At 48.1% G+C, this 23,983-nt stretch overlaps 2 protein-coding genes and 1 long non-coding RNA gene across 4 annotated transcripts in view; 2 read left to right on the top strand and 1 right to left on the bottom strand.

Moving 5' to 3' along the window:
• The window catches only part of TRPC5 (transient receptor potential cation channel subfamily C member 5), a 199,168-nt gene that overhangs the window by 139,302 nt on the left and 35,883 nt on the right, over nt 1-23,983 (top strand). Inside the window, exons 4-5 of one of the 2 annotated variants that reach the window (XM_077307921.1) lie at nt 10,105-10,441; nt 23,129-23,268. The exons of the other annotated variant lie outside the window; for it this stretch is intronic. Coding sequence (XP_077164036.1) covers nt 10,105-10,441; nt 23,129-23,268 — 477 coding nt within the window. The remainder of the gene's footprint in view (nt 1-10,104; nt 10,442-23,128; nt 23,269-23,983) is intronic. 2 annotated transcript variants of the gene reach the window in all.
• LOC143823028 (uncharacterized) lies at nt 96-2,410 on the top strand. Its single transcript, XM_077308827.1, has 3 exons — nt 96-1,301; nt 1,479-1,562; nt 1,842-2,410. Exon 1 carries the CDS (start codon nt 96-98, stop codon nt 663-665), a length of 570 nt encoding a protein of 189 aa, XP_077164942.1. The 3' UTR covers nt 666-1,301; nt 1,479-1,562; nt 1,842-2,410.
• On the bottom strand, nt 2,768-3,993 carry LOC143822585 (uncharacterized). The gene is made up of 3 exons (XR_013226204.1): nt 3,298-3,993; nt 3,059-3,178; nt 2,768-2,927 (listed from the first exon to the last, which is right to left on the bottom strand). It is a non-coding gene; the product is annotated as an uncharacterized LOC143822585 (long non-coding RNA).

Here is a 23,983-nt window from a genome sequence, read left to right as displayed (position 1 = left end):
GGCTAGTCCCTTTGTCTTTGTGTGCGGGAAGGTATATGATCCGTTGCACCCTGCACCTCCCACCACCATTTTGCTCAGCTACTAGCGAAAGCAACATGGAATCGTCTTCTCAAGCCTCGTCCGTCCCTGCAACTGGCCGTGGCCCTACTTGGAGGGACGCGGAGATCAGGGACCTGATCGGGATTTTCTCGGAGGAGAAAATCCAGGACGCGTTCCAGTCCTCCCACAGGAATAGGGAGGTTTTTGAACAAGTGGCTATTAAGATGCGCGCCCTGGGCCACAACAGGACCGGCCTTGAATGCCGGTCGAAGACCAAGACAATGAGGGCAGAGTACATGCGTGCCGTGAACCATAATAAGGGTTCCGGCAACGAAAAGGTTACCTGCCCCTACTTCGAGGAGCAGCGCCAGCTGTACGGGGACGGGGAAGGATCCGGCAGGCCGAAGCGCGTCGGCCGGAGCCTTAAGGTGGTTCGGAAGCCGGCTGCCCCGGTCGAGGAACCACCCGCTGAGGAGGATCCCGGCGAGGGAACCTCGTCCAGCTTTCGCCCTCCACCCCCCGTCCAGCAACGAGCCGCGGTATCGGTAACGCTGGACCTGATCGCCATCGCTCCTGGGGAGCAAGAGGAGGCTCCTGAGCAAACGCCCCTTGCCTCCGGTAAGTGATTTTCTTTTTATTTTATATTTCCTTTTGAGCAAATGTGTGTTCTGACGTTTGGGCATCGTTTTCTCGTGTGTTCGTTGCAACGCATAAGATGGTAGGCTGTGGAGTGCTTGCTGTGGTTACTATTTGAAACGGTTTTAATTTTATAATTTTATAATTTAATTTTTAAAAGATTTTAAAAGAAGGTAGGCTGTGGAGTGCTTGCTGTGGTTACTATTTGAAACGGTTTTAATTTTATAATTTTATAATTTAATTTTTAAAAGATTTTAAAAGAAGGTAGGCTGTGGAGTGCTTGCTGTGGTTACTATTTGAAACGGTTTTAATGTTATAATTTAATTTTAATTTTTAAAAGATTTAATAAGATGGTTGGCTGTGGAGTGCTTGATGTGGTTAGTATTTTAAACGGTCATGTTTAACCCACAGCCCCAAAATATTTGCTGCATGCCTCGCCCATAGGCCTTCTGCAGTACTTTGGCTCACTACTTTGGGAGCTTGCTTTGTGGTTCATGGTGTATGCTTGCTCATTTTTCACTATTTTCTGCTCTTGTCCACAGAGACACAGTTGCCAGGGACGGGGCCCCTAGAGTCTCCAGCAGCACCTGACGTGGATAGTGATTCGGGGGCATCAACTAACATTGGTAAGTATTAGTAAAAATAGGGGGGGGCTGTTTTAACTGCTTTGTGCTTTTCTGTTTGTGCAGGGCAGCAGCACTGCTAAGAGAAAGAAGAGAGTCCCTCTGCGTTGCTGGTGTAGGCTTTGAAGCTGGCTTTGCCACCCTTTGGTCCTAGATCTTTTTTTTTTCCTTTTTTTGCAGATTTCATACCCGGAACACAGGAGGAGGAACAGCCTGGGGTGCTTGGACCTCCTGCCCGGCGCAGGCGGATACAGATTCAAGATGGTGAGCGTGCATGACCTGTTCCTTTCGAGCCATAGCTGCAGGACAATGTCGCTAGGCACTAACCATGTGCTCCCTTTTAATTGTTGAGAGTCCTGCTGTGAAAGTAGGCAAAAGTAAAAGCACAACATGGGCAAACAAACAATAGCCATGTGCTCACCGGGGATTGTTTAAATTCTTGGCAGGAAAACACGGGGACAAAAAAGGACACCATGTCCACCATGGTGTGTTTTGACTTTTTTGATGTTACTAACAGTTTTGTTTCTCATTTTTTGCCAACAGAGGTTCTTTCAGATGAGGAGGAGGAACCACCCCTGCCTCCAGGCAGCCCACCACCTAGAGGTGCGCTCCCAGCAGAGGAGAGGCTTACGAGGGAACGCGGCAGGCTGAGACGCGTCTCCGTCTTGACAAGCGTGGGAGAGAGGCTCCTTGAGCACTGCTATGAGGAGTCACGGCGTGCCGCGGCCGCTGACCAAGCCATGCTCACACTCATTGCCCAGGAGGGGAGAAAATTGAGGGCAGTCCTTAGAGAGACAAACCAAATCCTACGCGAAGGCGTGGAGGAGGTGCGACTGATAAGGAGACTCATGGAGAGGGCAGTAGCGGTCATGGAAAGGGCCTACCCTCCACAAATCGCCCCCCCACCACCACCCACACCAACACCACCACTTCCAGCACCCACACCACCAACTCCCTCTCAGAATGCCTCCACCCAAACAAGAAGGAGGACTATTCTCGGAAAGAGAAAAATTAAACCAGCAGACAAGTACTCCCCCTCCTAGTTTTGCCCACTTTTTCTATTTCATGTTATCTGTGTTTTGTTGTTTGTTGAATAAAGTTTATATTTTTGACTCTGTCTCTGTGTACCCTACTGTAGAATCTGCAAGGCTGAAAGCGGCCTCTCTAGTGATTGTGTATATTGTGGTACTGCTGTGTGGGTTGGAGGTTGGAGGGGTGTTAGTTCAAGGAGTTTTAGGAGTGTGGTGTGGGGTTAAATATGTGCGAGTTTAAGAAGTCACACTGGAGTCTTGTTATAAAATTTGCAATAACATTTTATTTTAAACAACATTTTAACAGGGGAAAAACATTAGGGAATGAAACTTGGAGCCCCACCAGCACCACCACCCCCCACCCCCCTGGAAAACCTATTTTTTTTAACAAAGGTATACATTTAACAGGGGAAAAACATTAGGGAATGAAACTTGGAGCCCCCCCCCAACCCCTACCCCAAAACACAAACAGGAAACAAAACTCAGTTCCCACCGCTCCCCTCCCCAGCCCCTTCCATCGCCCTAACTCTCCTGCACAGCCGTCCCACGGTCCCCCTAACTTTGCGCCGGAAGAGCTCTTCGTCCTCCTTCTTCTTAACTGTGGGGAGGGAGAAAAAGTACACATTAGTACCACACATATTTTCAAATTTCTTTAGTTTACATGCATACACTTTTAAGTGGCCTTAGCCACAGTGTGAGATGAGTTGGGCAGTGGGGAACATAACCTACGTTCTTCCGCCTCCCTCTGTTGCCTGTGCTGCTCAATCTCCCCTTTCAGCTCTGCCACTTGAGCCTCCAGGGAAGTAACTCTGGCCTCCATGGCACGCAGCCTTGCCTCCACAGTTTCAGCTATAGAAATCAAACAAAGAATTTAATAACACTTCAAATGGGAGCATCACAGCAGGCTCCCATATGGCTCCATGGGGGTACACACACATGGGTCTCCCGCACAGGCATAAAACTCTCACCTGCAGCCTGTCCCGAGGTGGAAGGTCCCTCTTCCTCCCCCTCCTCACGCTCAGGTGCTGTTGCCAGCTTGGATGGTGATTGTGTGGCTGGGCAAAGAAAAAGACAAATCATAATTAAAAGCACACAAAACAGAGATGAAACACAGCTGGTGGACACACCACAGTTAGAGTCTAAGCGCATAACCAAAGTGGTTCTACAGTACTGGCTGGCTAAGTCTGAGGGGGTTGACAGCATCTAAATACTTTCTCGAATTTCATTGGGGACAGTAGGGGAAAGAGGCAGCTAGTCATTCCATGCATGTTTAAGGGCAAAACACAACGAGGGCAGCACTCACCCATATGCCTCCTCATGTCCAGGGGGGGCTTCCCAGCCTTCTCCCATATTTTAACCATCTGGTCGTGGAAGACCGTCCTCCCACTTGGCTGCGGGATCCCCCCCCACTGTTCCAGACTGTTTAGGAAGTCCAGCTTAAGGCGCTTGAATTTTGTCCGGACCTGCTCCCAGGTCCGGACGTAGCCCCTCTCCCTCAGCTTTGAAGCCAACACCAGGTAGGCACCCTTGGTGTGGCAATGGGTGCTGGCCATTAGGCGGCCAACACTTTTTGATTGTAGCACAAGCTCCAGAAGTGCCTCAGCCTCGGCGCGCTGCCAGAAGGAGCCCTTCCGTGGCTTCGGCATCTTCGGAATGACGGTTAGGGAATGAACGTGCGTTGCTCCGATCGACCACCCCGTTTTTTAAATGTATCAAAGCTGCCCACCAATAAAATTATTCCTTGGAACATGAGTGGATTGATCCTCCGGTTTGACAGGGGTCGCCAATACTTCCTGGCTACCCGCCTCCCCGAACTTTCCCCATTCAGCGCTTCCGTATTGTGTTTGTCAATTTCAGTGGGGAGTTAGCATTTAGGGCTGTCAAAGTGCTTTTGGACCAGAGAATCCCCGTTTTTTTGCTGGCAAAGTACACAAACCGCACAAGACAAGGTTAAACAAAGAACACAAAACTTTATTCAACAACAGAGTAGGAAAAACAATTAAACACGCCTCCTGTTTCTGTAGATGTGGGTGGCTATGGCGTCCCGAACCTTGCACCCCTCAGCATATATCCTTTTTCTCCTTGCTTCAGGGATGTCCTGTGTATCCTGAAGGACTACAGGTTCAGGTTCGTCCTCAGGGAAGGGGATGTTATGTCCCTTGTCCTCGCATATGTTGTGCAAAATCACACATGCGATTATCAGCGGAGTCACATTGTCAATATGTACATGGAGTCGTGACATTAAACAACGGAACCGTGACTTCAAACGTCCAAAGGCACGCTCCACTACATTCCTTGCCCGGGAGTGACTGAGGTTGTAGTGGCTCTGCACGTCCGTCCTTGGCCGCTTGTAGGGAGTCATGAGCCAGCGTCGTAATGGGTAGGCTCCGTCCCCGAGGACCAACGCCGGCACACGCACGCCCTCAATGGTGGCGGTGGGGTTTCCTGGAACAAAGACCCCTTCGTCCATGGCTTTCCTGAGGTTGGATTCCCTGAAAACAAGGGCATCATGCCTCCTGCCACTCCACCCCACCTCGGCATCGATAAACCGGCCGGAGAAGTCCACTGTTCCTTGCAGGAGAACAGAGCAAAAGTCCTTCCTGTTCCCGTACTCTTTTATGCTTCCCCCGGGGGCACGGATAGGGATGTGGCTTCCATCGACGGCCGCAAAACAATGCGGGAATCCAAGCCTGGCAAACCCGTCCATACTCTGGAATAAGGGAAAGAAAAGAATATAAGCCATGGCATGTCAGCGTGGGGTGTATCGCGTCTTCGTTGCTGACCTGTCAAACAAGAAAAAAAATTTAAAGGGCAAAGGGGATAGAATGACACTCATCGCTCCAAGCCGGTCTCCGAGGCACACGACTTTGCTGAACAATTCCGCCTCCATGGCGAGGCAGAACTCCTTAAGGATATCGCCAACCGTAGTGACTCCGAGTCCGAATTGCTGGGCTACTGTCCGGAAGTACTGAGGGGTGGCCAAGTACCACAATGCGGCAGCCACCCTTTTTTCAACTGGAACGGGGCGCCGCATGCCAGTGACTTGCCTCTCCATGCGTCCACGTAGAGCCTCCACGAGTTCAAAAAATGTCCCCCTCGACATCCTGAAGTTGGCAATCCAGTGGTCATCATCCCAGCGAGTCCACATAAAATTCTCCCACCAGTCAGAGGATCGTTCGTCCACCCAGAACTGTCTGGGGAACCGGACCTCTGCCAGAGCTTGCCAGCGTTTCTTGGCCGCCATGGTTACCCTTACAGAACGTCTTCTGCTGCTGGTCAGCGTTCCGGCCACCCGTTCTCGGTACTCCGCGATAGCAGACGTCCGACGCGACAAGGCGATATTCATGCGCTGGACCACCGCGAGCATGTAAGCCAGCAATTGAAAAATAAGCCTCTCCATTGCAACGTTGACCTGTGCTGCGGGCAGTAGGCTACGCAAACAAAAGAGTGAGGCCGACCGCGTGTCTGCCCAGGTGCATATAAGCAGGTAACCTGTGGGCGTGTACTGTGGGCGGGGATTAACCAATCAAACATGTCAATGCATCTGGTTCCTAGAAAACAATAGAAAACACGTTCCAAGGGCGCCAATGATTGGACGATAACGCGTTGCTACGGGGTTTCCTGGGTTTTTTTAAAAAAAAGGGAACCCCGACAAGTTCGGCTTCAGGGTCGAGGTCAAAGGTGTGCCTGCAGTTTGATTGACGGGCACGGGAGGCCAGAAGCGCTAAAAAGGGACCTCCTTTGTAGCGATAAGACGGAGAACCGGAAGCCTGTGGGTTACGAAAGTGGCGAGAAGTGAAAGTGCCAAATTCCGCAAAAACCGCAGCTGTGCGTTACGGGCACGGCTAGTTACATTTCGCTACTTGAAGTAGCGCTTTCACAAACGGCAACCAAATAGCAACTTTGAGCTCTGTGCGAAATGGCCCTAAGAGTCGAAAGGAGCCATAAGGGCCATCTAGTCAAACCGTTGTTCAATGCAGGATCAGACTCAATGTGTTGTAATCTGCACAAATAACATATGCAATCTCCACAAATAACATAAATAAATAACGTAAATCAATAATGACTGCGGGGGATGTTGGAGTTGCAATGGCGTGTTCTGTAGGAAAAGCATCAGGTATGAATGTCACACAGAAGTGCCCACCAGGGCCAGTGGGCAGGTGGCAAATGTCCAGGGGCTGCGCTTTTAATGGCAGGATAGCTGGGTGGTGATGTAGCTCAGAAGGCAGGGTGGCGTGTAGGGCGGAGTGGCAGAAACAGTGTCAGCATTTTGGGGGGTTAGACAACAGACCCACCATCTGTGAAGGGATGTCAGATGGCGGCCTCCTGTCTGGGCTCGGCAGTGTGGCCACCCGCGGCACCTTCTGTCCTCAGGCGCTGCTACTCGAGAGGAGCAGCAAGGTGGTGGAGAAGTGTTGTACTTGGTAGCCAGGGCCGTCTGGAGGCTGGCTGTCGGGCAGGCAAACGCCTAGGCAGGGAAGGAGTGAACTTTAGGGGCTGGTCCAATCAGGGTGTGGCCCCTTTGCTGGCCGCACCCTGATTGGCCCAGATTCAAGCTTGGACAACCCAGACACGCTGCACCCACAAGGCCATTTCAGAAATATATAAGGGAACTATGGATAAGGATATTTTAATTTGTTAAACATTTATTGTGTGACATAACTATGTATGCTCAGCTCAGCCCACCCACCCCCTCCCTAAATGGCCAATGATGGGGTGGGAGGGGGAGGGGTCATGGGTGGGTGTGTCCACAGCTCTGTTTTCCAGCTATATTCTGCCCAATCGCACCACTTCTGGGGTTTCTTGAAGCCTCAAGAATTCTTCAGGCATTTCTCAATGGTAAAAAAGTGAAAAAGGCTGGAGTAGATAGTAATAATGAGCCTCTTGTGGCGCAGAGTGGTAAGGCAGCAGAAATGTTGTCTGAAAGCTCTGCCCATGAGGTTAGGAGTTCAATCCCAGCAGTTGACTCAGGGTTGACTCAGCCTTCCATCCTTCCAAGGTCGGTAAAATGAGTACCCAGCTTGCTGGGGGGGTAAACGGTGATGACTGGGGAAGGCACTGGCAAACCACCCCATATTGAGTCTGCCAAGAAAACGCTGGAGGGTGTCATGACATATGACTTGGTGCTTGCACAGGGGATACCTTTACCTTTACCCTTTAGATAGTAATAACCTTCGTGAATTGATGGTGTGTTTAAGTGAAAAGCAGTTTCATGCATTCTGTGTGTAGATCCCTTAAATGGAGTCAGTCTGTTTTGGCAGAAGGACCAAAATGTGCAGATGAATATGGGAAGTGGAGTGTTGTATTGCCAGTAGCCAAAACAGGAGCAGTTTCTATTTTGAATGAACGACATCTTGCTGACCTGTAGTCATCAGATGAATACGATGTTTTCCCCTTGACCAGGCAGGTCTTTTCCTAGAGGTTCATGCATAGAATAGATTTTTTAATATTCCCTCCACAGGCCAAAAGCTGGTAGAATCCATCATCTTTCAATCCTCCCCACTCTTCACATCCCAAACACCATCCGTTGTTTAACAGATTTCGCCTCGTCTCACACTTCTGCCTGACGATTGAGGGAAGTTGGGAAAGGGAGCCCTTTGGTTGTCAGGTGGAAATAAATGCCTCCTGCCCTCCCCACTGATTACAGCGTATGCATAATTGATGCATAATAATTTCATTGTTGCTAAAAAGGGACGAGGGATGCTAATGGCACGGGAGCAGCGGCGCATGTGCCTAAGGCCTAATGGATGGCACAAATATAAAACGAAGCCGATTCAATCATTTCTAGTGCCTGCGGAGCATCTGTCCCTGATTTTGCTCAGCAAAAAATGTCCCACTCACGCGGAAGCCTGTCTCGTATTTTGGAGTCATGTGAGAAGTTATCACACGTGCAATGCACACTCATTCTTTCCTCTCCAGGGTGAATGAAGAAAAGAATATTCAGTAGAGTGAAAATGACATTTGGGGAATAGCCCGGGAAGGAAGCAAAACATTTTCAGTTTTGCACTAGAAAAGGAAGCAGGACACAACATTGTGAATGCACCCACACAATACTAGCATTGCTAAGGGCAGGTGTAAAGTCACCAGGTCCCCCCAGCCACGGGTGTGTATGTTGGGGTGGGGGTGGGGGCTAGAGTTGGAAAAGAGGTCTTTGTAGTTTCCCTGGAAGGCTTTGCCTTGGCCACTGCAGTGATTCTGAAACCAGAGAGAGGCATCAGACTCCACCATGAAGAGAAAGGGTAGCCTTAGGCTTGCCAAACCTCAGCAGCACCTGGAAATCTCCTGCTGTTACCTTTGATCTCCAGACAACAGAGGTCAGCTCCCCAGGTGGAAATTGTATTTTGGAAGGTGGACTCTTGGGCATTGTGGCCCATTGCAGTCCCATCCTCAAGCCCCACCTTTCCCAGGCTCCGCCCCAAAATCTCCAAGTGTTTCCCCACCCATAAACAGCACCCCCTGCATGCCTCCATGAAAGCTGCATGTGTCCCCCCTTTTCCCTATTGCGTCTTGAGAGCCATGTTCAACGTCCCTTAACAGGAAGGGGCATTCCGCACAAGGACCAATGTTGCCAAATGTTTTCAGAATGCAGAAACGCTATATTAAATAGTGGAATTTCGTCATTCCACATACCTTTAATTTTAGTGGAATATTGAAGTCCCAGTAGCGGTCTATTCATTCCCCACAGGTTTCCAGTCTCGCTGGAATCGCAACAAAGGAAGCGAGATTTTTCTGCGCTTCTTCCTGCCCCTGGCCGTCAATCAAATGGAACAGCTAATGGGCTGTTGTGTTCATGCTCCCGAAAAACCCCTTTCCCTTTAAGAACTGTTTTTTAAAAACACAAACATACCAGTTGCAACGAATCTGTGTTCAATCGTTTCGGAAAGACCTTTTTTGCTGGTGTAGGAGCTGGCGCTTAATCGTTTACACGCTCCTCAAGTAAACCCCCCCCTCCATGAGTGCAATTTGTGGCCAAAATTACGGGCAGTGTCGAGCAGGGGCTGCATTGTGCTTGGGAAGTTTAAAGACACTTGCAGTAGGGAGCTTTGTTTCACTGTTAAGCACTTCTGTGGACGGACTTTAGACGGAGAAGCCTCTGAGAAGCCTCGCTCATTCGCTGCTTTCCCCAATCTAAGGAGAAAAAATGGCGATCGCTTTGCCGGAAGTTCGGGGGCGAGGGCGGGGGAGGGACATTCTTTCTACCGCTACATGGAGAACGCACATGCCTTTCGCTGATGTGTTGCAGCTTGTGCTCAGAAGTGTAGCGGTTTTCTCAGGGGGAATCCACTTTTCCCGATTTCCCGAAAAGCGCTACAACGAAGTAGCGGGAGTGTTGCGGGAGTGTTGCGGGAGTGTTGCAGATTGTGTGCGACATCATGTGTAACGTTGAATTAGTAGCGTTTACCAAAGGTAAGACTTCTGCTACATTTAAGTCATGCAGAATGGCCTGAAGTGTTGGAAACCTCTGGTTAAGACGCGCTATTCCGGATTTATTTTATACTTATTGATCAGAATAAACTGTGTCATAGATTATCTATTTTCTAATTCTTGCCTCTTGTGGGATTTTCTCAAGCGTCACTACTGTGTAGCCAAGCATTTTCTTTTGTGTCCACAACTACCTGGAGGTTGGCAATCCTAACAGCTGCAGTTGCACGGTTGGCTCCATCCTGGGGCGTACCATTGCAACTTTCCCTGGACACATATTTCCACCTAACCTGCCCCCTTTCTCCCTCCCCCGTTCTCTCTTTCTCTCTATCTCTCTTTCCCTTTCTCTCCAGTTTGTTGCCCAGCCAAACTGCCAGCAGTTACTAGCCACTCTCTGGTACGATGGCTTTCCTGGCTGGCGGCGGAAGCACTGGGCAGTGAAGCTCTTGACCTGCATCACCATCGGGCTGCTGTTCCCCATCCTTTCTGTGGCCTACTTGCTTGCCCCCAAGAGCAGGCTGGGACTGTTCATTAAGAAGCCATTTATCAAGTTCATCTGCCACACGGGCTCCTACCTGACCTTCCTCTTCCTGCTGCTGCTGGCTTCGCAGCACATTGTCAGGACTGACCTGCACATGCAGGGGCCTCCCCCCACCGTCGTTGAGTGGATGATCCTCCCCTGGGTCCTAGGTAAGTCAGCAAACACAAGGGAGTTTCAAAAGCAAGCAATGGGGGTCTGCAGCAAAAGAGCAAGGAGCACCTCAGAGGCCACCACGAAGCTTGGTAGCCCCTTTGTAGGGACTTCTAGATACATTTGCATATAACATCAAATTGGGAGAAGACAGAGACAGAGTTCAACCTGATCTGAACATCCTGGGAAAGAGGGCAAATGAGAACAAGATGCAATTCAATATGAATAAGTGCAGAGTCCTACATCTTGGTCACAAGGATGAGAAGCATGCAGACCCAGATGTAGACGTAGAACAGTATTGGCTAGATATCAGGAAAAATTTTCCAGCAATGGAATGGGCTGCCTAAGGAGGTGGTGAGCTGCCCCTCACTGGCGGTCTTTAAGCAGTGGCTGGACAGATCCTTCTCCTGGATGCTTGAGGCTGATCCTGCATTGAGCAGGGGGTCCGACTAGATGGCCTGGATGGCCCAACTCTGTGATTCTATGATTCTAATTCAGGTGGGCGGCCCATTTTGTCTGAAGCAGCAGAACATAGTGTGATTCTACGGGCACCTTTAAGACCAACAAACTTTTATTCCAGAATTAAGCTTTCATGCGTGTACACAAAAGCTTATTTCTAGAATAAAAGTTTGTTGGTCTCAAAGGTGCCCCTGGGCTCAAATTCTGTTCTTTGGAGACAAAGTGAGCTTTCACATGAAGCTCCCTTATACCGACTCAGACCTCTGGTTTCTCAGTTGGATACTCTGATGTGCAGTGGCTCTCCAGGGTCCCAGTTCAAGCTCTTTCACGTCACCTATTCTCTGGAGGTGCTAGGCATTGAACACTGGACCTTCTGCATGCTAAACAGCTGTTCTGTCACGACGTTACAGATACAGCTTTGGTTCTCGAATGTTTATACCTCAAATATCTTGTTGGCCTCTAAGATGCTCCTGGACTTGAGTGGATGTGTGTGTGTTAATGATGTTTGCATGCAAATTTATTTGGCTCAAGGGAATGCTGGTGCAAGTGAAGTTGCAATTTCAGTCACAAAATTGACAGTGGTTTTCTTTTCTGTAGACTGTAGATGCCTTAGCCTGGTTTACTGTTTATATTACCTCTTTGGGGTTCCGTTCTGTCTGTGTGTGTGTGTGTGCGTGTGTGCGTGTGTGCGTGCGTTCGTGCATGCGTGCGCATGCATGCATGCATGCATGAGAGAGAGAGAGAGAGAGGTCTGACTTCCAATGGCAATTGTGGCAACTGGATTTGGAACAGCTAGACAGAAGGTAGCTGGAAATCAGTTGTATAATTGTTGTGTACTATCCATTATTTTGTGAGTGAAGATATGCATCCAGAGCTCCCTTGCAGAGTCACGGAGGGTACCAAACGATGAAGGGATGAGCCTAGAGCACCCAAAATGCCTCAGGCCATGCCATGTCCAAGTTTCAGAATTTCAAGATTCATAGATGCTTTTGCGCCATGAAATGAGACGACACTTCACCGCACCTGGAACCTGCTGCCTAAAGATGTGATGGCATTGTCTTAAGTAGCCTTAAAAGGGAATTGGACACATTCATCATCTATCAGTGGCCGCGAACTATGGCAGCTAAATGGAGCCGCAAGGATCGGAGGCAGTATGCCACTGGTCCACCTGGCACAGAGAGGCAAGCTTCCGGAGCTTCATGCCCTGCTTGTGATCCTGACTGAAGGCATTTGGGTGCAGGATGCTGATCTGATCAAGCAGGGCTCTTTTTATATCCGTACAGTCACTTTGGGGGAACAGCTATGCCAGATTATAGTAATGAGCCTTGTGGCACAATCCGCGATTTAAATACATGTCCAAATTGCTGTTGGTGTAAATGGTACTTTCCAGAGCAAAAAGCAGGTTGCCTCTACCCCTCATGCATGCATGCATGCATGCTTGCTTGATTGCTTTCATTCATTCATTCATTCATTCATTCATTCATTCATTCATTCATTCATTCATTCATTCCTATACTTCATCCCTATCTCACAGGGACCCAAAATGTCTTGCAACATTCTCCTCTCTTCCATTGTATCCTCACAACAACCCTGTGGGGTTGGGGAGGCCGGGTGTATATGACTGGCCCGCAGTCACCCTGCAATCTTCCATGGGAGAGTGGGCATTTGAGTCAGGGTCCCCCAGACCTAAGCCCAACACTGTATTATACCACAATGAAGGTAGGAGGAGCAGAATCACTCAGCACCCCAGGAGTGATGTAAGATTCACAGAGGACACGGATCCTCTGATCCAGGCATTCTGAGCTCAGTGTGGATAGCGAGTCAGCTTTGTATGGAGTGGCTAGAGTGGCAGACCAGGAAGCAGGAGGCCCAGTTTGCATCCTCGCTTGGTGATGAAGCTCACTGAATGAATTTAGGCCAGTTATACTCTCTCAGCCCAACCTTTTTCACGAGCATGTTCTGAGAATAGAACAAAGGAGGGATAGACCAGTCAGGACTCCCTGAGCTCCCGAGTACAGGAACCCCCAAACTTTTCAAACCTGCGGGTACCTCATACAACATGGTGGGGAGAGCCACAAAATGGTGGCTGCAGGAGGCACAGCCAGGTACAAAATGGCTGCTGCCACTTCCCTTCAGTCTCAAAACTGGAAGTCCTTGTGCTGTGGAGGCAGCTGCTGCCAAAGCAGCCTGTTTAAAAATCTGCACAGCCAATCATCTCTCCAGTGGCCAATTAGAAGCCTTGCTGGCCACGCCTCAAAGCATTTGGCAGGCATCAAGACTGGTATCATGGTGCCCACAGAAACCCTGTAGAGGACCCCTGCCTTATAGGAAGGATGGGATACGGTCAAAGTATATATGTCAGTGCAGTTCCTGGGGTGTGTTCAACAGTCATGAAAACCTACTAGGACATCCCTTCTAGGACATCTTTGAAGTCTCCTCCTTCAATAAGAAGGAAGTGACACAGCATGGTCTAAAGCATTCTGGGCTATTCAAGGCAATCATTATGCTTCCTGTCAAGTTGTGCTTGCTCCTGGCAGGTCTTTGTAGCATTCTTGCCTCTCTAGGTCAATTCCGTGCCAGGTCTGCACTCCAGGTAGGCTGCAGTTCTACTGTTCCCAATGGATTTGCATCAAGGTGTGAATCGCTGCAGGATTTCTCTGCATTTCCACTCTGATTTCATCAGTGCTGAGCTCTCTGGGCCTGGCATGTTGCTTTGCGTGTGGAAGTGCTTTCCACTTACAAATCCCAGGACATCCAAAATTTATGCTGGTGCACATTCCAGCCTGAAAAGCAATCCAGTGTCCATCTGGTTCTCCAAAGAGGAATTTCCTTTCTCAGTTCCCCAAAAGGGCATTTATCATGCTGGGTTTGTTCACAAAACCTGGCCCAGGTCAAGTGAGGTGATACAAATGGGTGCTGTTTTGCCTTATCTCTCAAAATAACGCTCTAGATGTAATGATGCATGTGGGTAAAGTAATTTTTCCTCCTATATTTCCCCCCTCCCTAGCAGTCTGTTCTTTCTTGCGTTCCCCACTGGCCAAGTGTTAAAAGTTAAGCACTGTTGAGAAGCAAGCACCATATGGTGCAAAACTCTCTTCTCCCCTAAGCAGGACGATGAAAGGGGATTCATCTGTCCCTCTTAATAAAACAGTAAGAAGGGTTGGGGTGGGCTGAGTCCGGGATCAAAACTCCTGGATTGGCCCCTTGGCCCTGGACTGACAAGTGGAGGGGCCAATCGGAAGGCGCAAAGCGCCTTCCGATTGGGCCCGCATCAGGACAGACCAGAGTTCCAGGGCAATCTGGAGACATGGCTGCCAGTCTGCCCCTGACCACCGCAGGGAAAGGAGGTCAGCAGGGCTGCCCAGAGGAATGAGAACAGAGGCTGCGCCAGCCCTTTTTGCCCCAAGGCTGTCCTAACTGTCAAGTCCAACTGCAAATTGCCTCAGAACCCTGACAGAGCTGGCCGGAGGCTGCAGAGTGCTCCCCTCCCCCTCCCCCTCCCCCTCCCCCTCCCTGCTGTGGAGTTGTTTCTGAGAGCAACGCAGGGGAGCCTGAGGGCATGGGGGTGGCCATTCCTTTTGAGGGGGGGTTCTCCTTCTGCCAAACAGCTGGCTGACAGGGAGGCCACAGAAAAGCCCCTTCCCACTTAAAATACTGCTCAGCCCAGGGGTTAGACACAGCCAAGCCATGTGTCTTTCTTCTTTGCAACTCTGCAGATTTGAGGCCACTGCACAGCGTTATTCTGCAGATGAAACTGGATGCTGTTGCAGACTTTTTTCTCTTGTTTCATCTGCACAACAACCCTGTGCAGTAGGCCTCAAGTCTTTAAATTCAACAACAACCTGTGTGGGAAGCCTTAAATGTTTCTTCTCTTCCACAACCCTGTCCAAAGTAGCCCTTTCTGCCTGGGGAATTGATCTTTATACTCTGCAGATGAGCTGTAATTCCAGAAGCTCTCCAGGCCCCACCTGGAGGTTGGCTACCCCTGGGTTGGAAATATTCCTGGAGGTTTGGAGGTGGGACTTCAAAATCGTACAATGCCTCAGAGTCCAGCCTTCAAAGGAGCCATTTTTGCCTGCAGTTGGGAGGGAGTGGTGCAGGTGTGTCCCTCCTTAGAGTAGTAAACAACAGGGTACAAAAATCTGTTCTTCTTCTAAGGAGCAAACATGAAAGAAGCATGTGGGCACATAACATTTTATCAACAGTGAAAAAATGGAGAAGAAGGAACAGGGTTGACACCATGTGTATTAGGGCAGAGGGGCATTTCGGTGTCTGTGGCCTAATTCACACAAGAAGGAAAATGATGCAGAACTGGGAGGAACTGGTTGCCTTGTAATCTTCCCCTAAGAAGAGTCTCCAGTCTGATTTTCCCTTCACATATCTGAAGACATGGCTCTGGAAAGCTCATCTGTAACCACTATGCCACAATTCCCAAAGGTCGGTCATCTCCCACACTCAACGAACATTCCACACCACAGGTTCTTGACACCCATATCTCACACCCATGCCCTCATTTGCCACCACACCACCACAACCTCCCACACAACACACACATTCAACCCCATGCCCTTACAGACTGGACAACTCCTCCCCTTCCTCTTCCCACTGCCAAGCTCTAGCGCCTGTTGTATTCTTGGAGACAACGGGCTTTGCCCCTAGTTTAATTATAATTCAGAAAGCCAATCAGCAGACTTCACTAAAACAGAACCTTTTCCCTTCCTTCATTGGGGCAGGCAGGCCTTCTTGACCTCTGATGGAAGTGTCAGCACACATCCAGATCCTGCCAGATTATGTGTACAGGACATTTGTGCTCAATGACACCAGATTAGAATGCCTTGAGAGAATCCTGGGAGAGGATTATTCCATCTGACATCCCTTGAAGACCGTCCTTTGTCTTTTGACAGGCATGAGCTGTTTGAATGTGGGTCAAAAGAGCTTCCCTTGCTTTGATAAAAGAGTAAAAGGATCTAAGACACACACACACAAATTATTATTATTATTATTATTATTATTATTATTATTATTATTATTATTATTATTATTATTATTATTATTATTATTATTATTATTATTACAGGCTTAAGGTGGGTTACAACATTCAAGAAAACCCCAGTACATCCGATTAAACAATATAAAGCCCTGATACAGGGGTAGTCATAGAATCATAGAATCATAGAGTTGGAAGGGGCCATACAGGCCATCTAGTCCAACCCCCTGCTCAATGCAGGATCAGCCCAAAGCATCCTAAAGCATCCAAGAGCTCACCACCTCCTTAGGCAGCCTATTCCACTGCTGAACTACTCTGACTGTGAAATTTTTTTCCTGATATCTAGCCTATATCGTTGTACTTGAAGTTTAAACCCATTACTGCGTGTCCTCTCCTCTGCAACCAACGGAAACAGCATCCTGCCCTCCTCCAAGTGACAACCTTTCAAATACTTAAAGAGGGCTATCATGTCCCCTCTCAACCTCCTTTTCTCCAGGCTGAACATTCCCAGGTCCCTCAACCTATCTTCATAGGGCTTGGTCCCTTGGCCCCAGATCATCTTCGTCGCTCTCCTCTGTACCCTTTCAATTTTATCTACATCCTTCTTGAAGTGAGGCCTCCAGAACTGCACACAGTACTCCAGGTGTGGTCTGACCAGTGCCATATACAATGGGACTATGACATCTTGTGATTTTGATGTGATGCCCCTGTTGATACAGCCCAAAATGGCATTTGCCTTTTTTACCGCTGCATCACACTGCCTGCTCATGTTTAGTTTACAATCCACAAGTACCCCAAGGTCTCGTTCACACACAGTGCTACCTAGAATTGTATCCCCCATCCAGTAGGCATGCTTTTCATTTTTCTGACCCAGATGCAGAACTTTACACTTACCTTTATTAAATTGCATCTTGTTCTCATTTGCCGATTTTTCCATTGTGTTCAGATCTCATTGAACTCTGTCTCTATCTTCCGGAGTATTTGCCAGTCCTCCCAATTTGCTGTCATCTGCAAACTTGATGAGTAGTCCCTCCACCCCCTCATCTAGATCATTAATAAATATGTTATAAAGTACCGGGCTGAGCCCCGAGCCCTGAGGTACCCCGCTACTCACCTCTCTCCAGTCTGATGAAACACCATTGACAACAACTCTTTGAGTGCGGTTCTCTAACCAATTCCCTATCCACCTAACTATCTGAAAATCCAGATTGCAGTCCTTCAACTTATCCATCAGAACATCATGGGGAACCTTGTCAAAAGCTTTACTAAAATCCAAGTAAATGACATCAACCGAATTTCCCCGATCCAGCAAACCTGTTACTTGGTCAAAAAAGGAAACTAGGTTGGTCTGGCAGGACCTGTTGGAGACAAATCCATGCTGACTTCCTTGGATCACCAAATTGTCCTCCAGATGTTTGCCGATCGCTCCCTTTAATATCTGCTCCATTATCTTCCCCACAACAGAGGTCAGACTCACTGGTCTGTAGTTTCCCGGATCATCCTTCCTCCCTTTTTTGAAGATCGGAATAACATTTGCTCTCTTCCAGTCCTCCGGGACATCTCCAGTCCTTAAAGAGGTTCTGAAGATGATGGACAAGGGCTGTGCAAGTTCTCTGGAAAGTTCTTTGAGTACTCTCGGGTGCATTTCATCCGGACCAGGGGACTGGAACTCATCCAGTGCAGCTAAATGCCTCTCGACAACCTCTCTATCCATGTTAACCTGCCACCCAGACACTATCCTTTGGCTACGGCCATCTCTAGATGTGCCTAAACACTTTGACCTGTGGGAAAAAACAGATGTAAAATAGGCACAAAGCCTTTCTGCTTTCTCTGCATCTTCCGTTAGAGTTTGTCCATCCGCACCCAACAGTGGGCCTATTGCCTCCTTTACTTTACGTTTGCTCCTCACATAACTGAAAAATCTTTTCTTGTTACAATGGGCTTCCCTGGCCAATCTTAGCTCACTGTCAGCTTTGGCCTTTCTGATGATTGATCTACAGTGCCTAGTAACCTGTAGGTACTCTTCTTTAGAGCTCTGTCCTTCCCTCCATTTCCTGAACATTTCCCTTTTCTTTCTTAGTTCCTCTTGAAGTTCTCTGTTCATCCAAATAGGCTTCTTAGAGCTCCTGCAGTGTTTTCGTCTTTCTGGGATAGTCATTGATTGAGCATGCAATAGCTCTTGTTTGAGTAGCGCCCACCCTTCACATGCTCCCTTCCCTTCCAGCATTCTTGTCCATGGTATGATACTCATCATGTCTCTGAGTTTATTAAAGTTTGCCCTACGAAAATCCAACATCCGCATCTGGCTACAAGCTTCCGTGGCTCCCCATTTCAAAAGGAATTCTATGAGGACATGGTCACTTCCCCCTAGGGTCCCCACCTCCTTCACCTCATCCACCAACTCTTGCCTGTTGGTCAGTATTAAGTCCAGTATGGCTGAACCTCTAGTGGGTTCATCCACCACTTGATAAATGAAATTGTCAGCCAGGCAGGTCAGAAACTTGCATGACTGAGAACGCTTTGCAGAGTTTGTTTCCCAGCACACATCTGGGAAATTGAAATCACCCATGATGACAAGGTCCTGCTGCTTGGATATTTTCTCAAGCTGCTCACAAAGTGCAGCATCCACATCCTCTCGTTGGTCAGGCGGTCGGTAGCAGACACCAACCACCACACTGTTTGTTTTCCCCTCGCTTATTTTCACCCAGATGCTTTCCACTGTAGATATGCTCTCCTTCACTAGAATTTCCTGACAGGTAATCCCTTTCCTCACATACAGTGCCACTCCTCCACCTCTTCGATCTATTCTGTTTTTTCTGAACAGTTCATATCCATCCACCATTACATTCCGGTCATGAGAATCATTCCACCAAGTTTCTGTGATGCCTACTAGATCATACCTATCCATCAGCATGAGAAGTTCCAGCTCTTCCTTTTTATTGCCCATGCTTTGGGCGTTAGTATAAAGACATCTGAATCCTTTTACTTTTGGTTCCCTATGAGCTGGCCTTGCCGGTTGGGCTGCCTCCGATCGTTTTCCTTCCATACACTCCCTATGTTGATCGTCTCCTTCCCCTAGTGGCTTTAGTTTAAAGCTCTCCTGATGAATCTCCCCAGGTTCCTGCCAAACACATTCTTGCCCAGTTTCGATAAGTGCCATCAGGTGCTAGTAGGCCTTCCTCAAGAAAGCCTATCCCATGGTCCCAGAAACCAAATCTCTCCTGCCAGCACCAACTACGCAGCCAGTGATTCACCTCCATTATCTTCCTCTCCCGACGCATTCCTCTTTCCTTGACAGGCAAGATTGAAGAGAATACCACTTGTGCCCCCATTTGTTTGAAGGGGACTAACAAACTCTGGCAGGGGCTCATGGGAAATGTAGTCCACGGACATCTGGAGGGCCGCAATTTGACTACTCCTGCCCTAATACATACAACAACTCCCCATAAAACCAAGAATAGCAGCGGAAAAACTCATCCTGATGTAAAACCCCAACCTCTTCATCATCTAGAGGGGGTCGTGCTGATGGGGAGTCAGGTTTTGCTTCCACTTCCAGCAGGGGAATTTTTGAAAAGAACAGGTGTGGCAGCTCACCTTAGGCTCCTTCAGGACCCTGGACAGCAGTCTCTGTGGCGACTTAAGAGAGAAAAGCAAAAGTAAGTCAGCTTTCTCACTTTTTTTAAAAGGTGAGGAGAATATGGAGAAAGTTCAGAATAAGGAGCATCAGCTTACTTCAAGCTAAAGCCAATTGGTTTGTTAGAATACCAAAACAAAGAGAGGACAAAGAGGGAACTGGGATAAGTGCAGGTCTAATTTGAGAGCCAGCAAGGACTCAGGCACTGGTCAGAGACAAAAGAGAACAAAAAATCTTAAACTGTTCCCAAAGAATTCACAGTTTACACCCTTAACTGCATCAGCTGGCTAGATACATCCTTGTCAGTCATAAAGTGCCCTCTCAAGAAGAGTTATATCCTGACTTCCATGGCCTTAGAAGGGTACCAGTCTGCTTAGGATCACGATGGCTCAGTGGAAGAGCCTCTACTTTGCAGGCAGATGGTCCCAGGATCAGTTTCTGGTACCTCCAGTTAAAAGGTGGTCAGAAGTAATATGACAGATCTCTGCCTGAGACCCTGGAGAGATGCTGCCTGTCTGAGTCAACAGTAAGGACCCTGATAGATGACACGATTCAGTGCAAGGAACCATATGTACATCAGTTCCTCTTCTGTTCCTCTTAATAAAAGGGTAAGAGGGTGCTGGGCGGAGCTGGGGCTCATCGCCTACTCTTCCTAGTAGAGAAAAGCAGGGTACAAAGAAAACAGCTTCTCCCTCTCCATTGGTCCTACCTGTAGCTTTCACTGTCTTTCCCCAGATATCTCTTCCTGTTTCTTCATTCCAACTCACACATGAGTTTTTTAGACAAAAGCACAAGACTGCAGATGAGCCACGATGGCTTGGTTTCATAGAATCACAGAATCATAGAGTTAGAAGGGATCTCCCGGGTCATCTAATCCAACCCCCCGCACTATGCAGGACACTCATCCACTGTCACCTGCCACTGGTTTGTCAGTAATAATAATAGTTCAGGATAATATTTTATGCACTTCATTCATTCCAACCTGTCCCATAAGACATAAAAAATAAAACTTTGATTAGATTTGGGAGCAGCCAAGTGATTTTTTAAAAAATTAATTACCCTGCCACAACCTTGTGTTTCTTCCTGCCGTCTATTCTCACAGTTCAGTCACAGTTTCTAAAAATGAAACCGAGACCAAGGCTCCGACAGTGGCAAGCCGTTGTGGAAAGGGACGTGCGCAGCCGAAAACATTTTTCTAACCTCCTGCCTTCTCCGATTAAATTGCCTGCGATTCTTCTGGGGGGAAATGAGGAAACAAAGAGCAGAGATTGTTGTAAATGAGTTGACGATGTGTCTTGCATGCGCTCGCTCTTTGAGTGTCTTCTCACAATGACATTCTCCTCTTTGAAGGTTTTTTGTTGCTCTCCGATAAACAAAGGCATAATAGGATTTAAATTGGGGAATTAAGGCAATGTTTCCTTGCAAATAAGTTAGGCTTTTGGAGGAAATTATGAAATGCCTCCTCTTGGAAACAGGGAAAGATGAACCGAAAGAACAGCCCCATTCTGTGCAAACAGCATTTGGGTCACTATGGAAACAGGACTAACAATGATTAGTCACAATGAATGTAACATTCAGGTTGTTGTGTCAGACTCAGAAGCCCCTCCGCTGATTCGTTTCTGCATGCAAAGAATGTGGGGCTTGGGGCAGATGGGCAACTTAGAACAGGCTTGCTCAAAGAAATTCTTTTAATTCCTCCTTTACCCAATAAAGGTAAAGGTATCCCCTGTGCAAGCACCGAGTCATGTCTGGCCCTTGGGGTGACGCCCTCCAGCGTTTTCATGGTAGACTCAATACGGGGTGGTTTGCCATTGCCTTCCCCAGTCATTACCGTTTACCCCCCAGCAAGCTGGGTACACATTTTACCGACCTCGGAAGGATGGAAGGCTGAGTCAACCTTGAGCCGGCTGCTGGGATCGAACTCCCAGCCTCATGGGCAGACAGCTTCAGACAGCATTTCTGCTGCCTTACCACCCTGCGCCACAAGAGGCTCCCTTTACCCAATATCTCCGTGAAATTCAACAGTACATTTCATTTCCACTTTGTTGGAGTTTGGAATCAGTTGCTTATCAGTTCTGTTTTGATTCAAAGTGAGGAAGGTGCTGCAACATTCCAGAAACCTCACTCTGGAGATGCTCAAAGGCAGCCAACGTGTTCCCAAACTTTGTGACACTCCCGATGGAGTATCCCATCGGATTGTACAACGGACGAGAATCACGAGGGCCAAAGTTGTAAAATCAGGCACCAATTTATCTTTCAAGAAAAACCAAAGAGGAATGGAAGAGAAACTCCTTTTTAAAAAGAGAATGAGATGGATCGATGGCCATTTCTAAAAAAGTGAATTTCAGAAAAAGAACACCAACTCCACCCCCACCCCCACCCCCTGTTCCTTCTTCCCAATAACTTGAAAGAGCCAAGAAGCAAATCATGACAACCTCCAAAAGTGCTAGAGGATAGTTCTCTGCTCAGATCTGGCTGGCAGCAGCAGTAGAGAGGAGGCATAAGGTGAACTATCACTGAGGCATACAGCTGCTAGTGGGATCTGAGCCAAGGGGTCCCTGTGGCACTGCCGATGGCAACAGGGCTCAACGTGCTCCTGGCTGCTGGTGGCCTCCAGGCAGGGGCCTGCGGAAAACATCCCATCCCACTTCCTAGTGCCGGCATTACTGGAGCTCCATAAATTACCATTGTCAGCAAACAGATTTTGGTTTATGCATTGACTTCATTTAATCCTCACCTCGTCCTCCTCTCCTCCATTTTTCTCCTCACAACAACCCTGCAAGATAGGTTAGGCTGAGAGTGTGTGACTGCCCAATGTCACTTGGCAAGCTTCCATGGGAGGGTGGGGATTAGAATCTAGGGCTTCCCAGTCCTGGGCTGGCATTCTAAATTGGCACATTCTCATGGGACCTCCACTCCTCCAAGGTGTGAGGTTTTCTTTCCCCCAAAAGGGATATGTTTTGCTGTCTAATGCAAACGGGAGTCTTTGACTACTAAGCCACGTTTATTCCAGCCTAAGCTTTCTGCAGAAAATGCAGACAGATGTTTCTTGTGCATTTCATCCTTTGGTACTCATCCCTTCCTCACCTCTGCAGGTGAATTCTGTCCTATTTTATTTATTTATTTACTTATTTGCTTGTTTATTTATATCGAGGGCTCGAGGTGGGTTACAATGTTAGGCTTAAACCCCATAAAACCCCTTAAAACAGGCATTAAAAAATCCCTTAAATACAATATAAAAGCCTGAAAAGGAAAACCCAGAGAAGAAAGCCGATTGCATGCTGTAAGACCAATAATTTATAAAGACAATGAGAAGTGGAATGCTCATCCTGTCTGAGGAGCTGAAATTTTTTCCAGCGGACGCCCTGATGCAGTTACTGCCGCTTGTGCCCCCCCACCCCCACCCCATTTCCAGCCACATTTCACGCAGCATCATAAACCACTCTGCAAGCGGCACCATTACATTTTGCAGAAAGGGGAGAAAACCGGGGATGGAGGCAGGTTGCTTCGAGCCGTTGCTTTTTAACGGCCTTTCCCTTACATTCAATTTGTTTTGCTTTGGCACTCGACAATGGTGTCTCACACAAATGAACTCTCTTTCCGCAGGTTTTATTTGGGGAGAGATCAAGGAAATGTGGGATGGAGGCTTCAACGAGTATGTCCACGACTGGTGGAACCTGATGGATTTTGCAATGAATTCTCTCTACCTGGCAACCATCTCTCTGAAAATTGTCGCATATGTCAAGGTACCATAACTTGGAGCATGTGTGCCAAGCCCTTAGCAGCAGCCTTCTCCGAGATCATAAATTTCTTCTGCTCTGCCTCCTACTTTGTTGAGCATTTTGGACACAGCTCAGTGCAGATATAATGCTGGATCCCTGCAAACCGTGGTTGGCCTCGAGGGAAATACACTTCTCTTTTCAGACGCAAACCCCTCCCTCCCTTTACCTGCAACGTGGTTCAGAGTTAAACCTGCAGCACGTTGGATCGTGGTTTAAGGCTCACCATGGTTCTCTCTTAACCGTGGTTTATGATTCTGTTTCAAATCAATCCTGATTTCTAACCTTGGGAGCCCTTGGGAGTGTTCATTGTGCCGATATGCATAGCCTGTGCCAATGGGATGCTGAAGCAAAGGTAAGACTACCAAGAAAGATGGGGAGAAAGGAGCAAACGGTCCTCTGACAAGCTCTCGATTTACAAACTATGATTTGCGGGGAATTGGCATTGTATCTGCACCAGTAGCGTATCTTCTTGTGTACGTCCTGCGAGACAAAATTAGGGACTTCTTTACTACCATAATCTGTACATCACGAGTACATCTGTACATCTGTGCTAGGATTGGTGCATGGCGTTCGGTGCAACCAGTGGAATGGCTGCTTTTCTACCGTTTCAAAAGTAACCATGAAACAGCAGAAGTGAGTGAAACATCAGCAGATCTACTACAATAACAAAAGAAAAATT

Source organism: Paroedura picta, chromosome 13, assembly GCF_049243985.1.
Source record: "Paroedura picta isolate Pp20150507F chromosome 13, Ppicta_v3.0, whole genome shotgun sequence".
NCBI classification, from domain to species: domain Eukaryota; kingdom Metazoa; phylum Chordata; class Lepidosauria; order Squamata; family Gekkonidae; genus Paroedura; species Paroedura picta.
This window is presented reverse-complemented; position numbering and strand designations above follow the sequence as displayed.

What these genes read in the sequence shown, in the direction of transcription:
- LOC143823028 (XM_077308827.1), top strand. Translation starts at nt 96, where the DNA reads ATGGAATCGTCTTCTCAAGCCTCGTCCGTCCCTGCAACTGGCCGTGGC.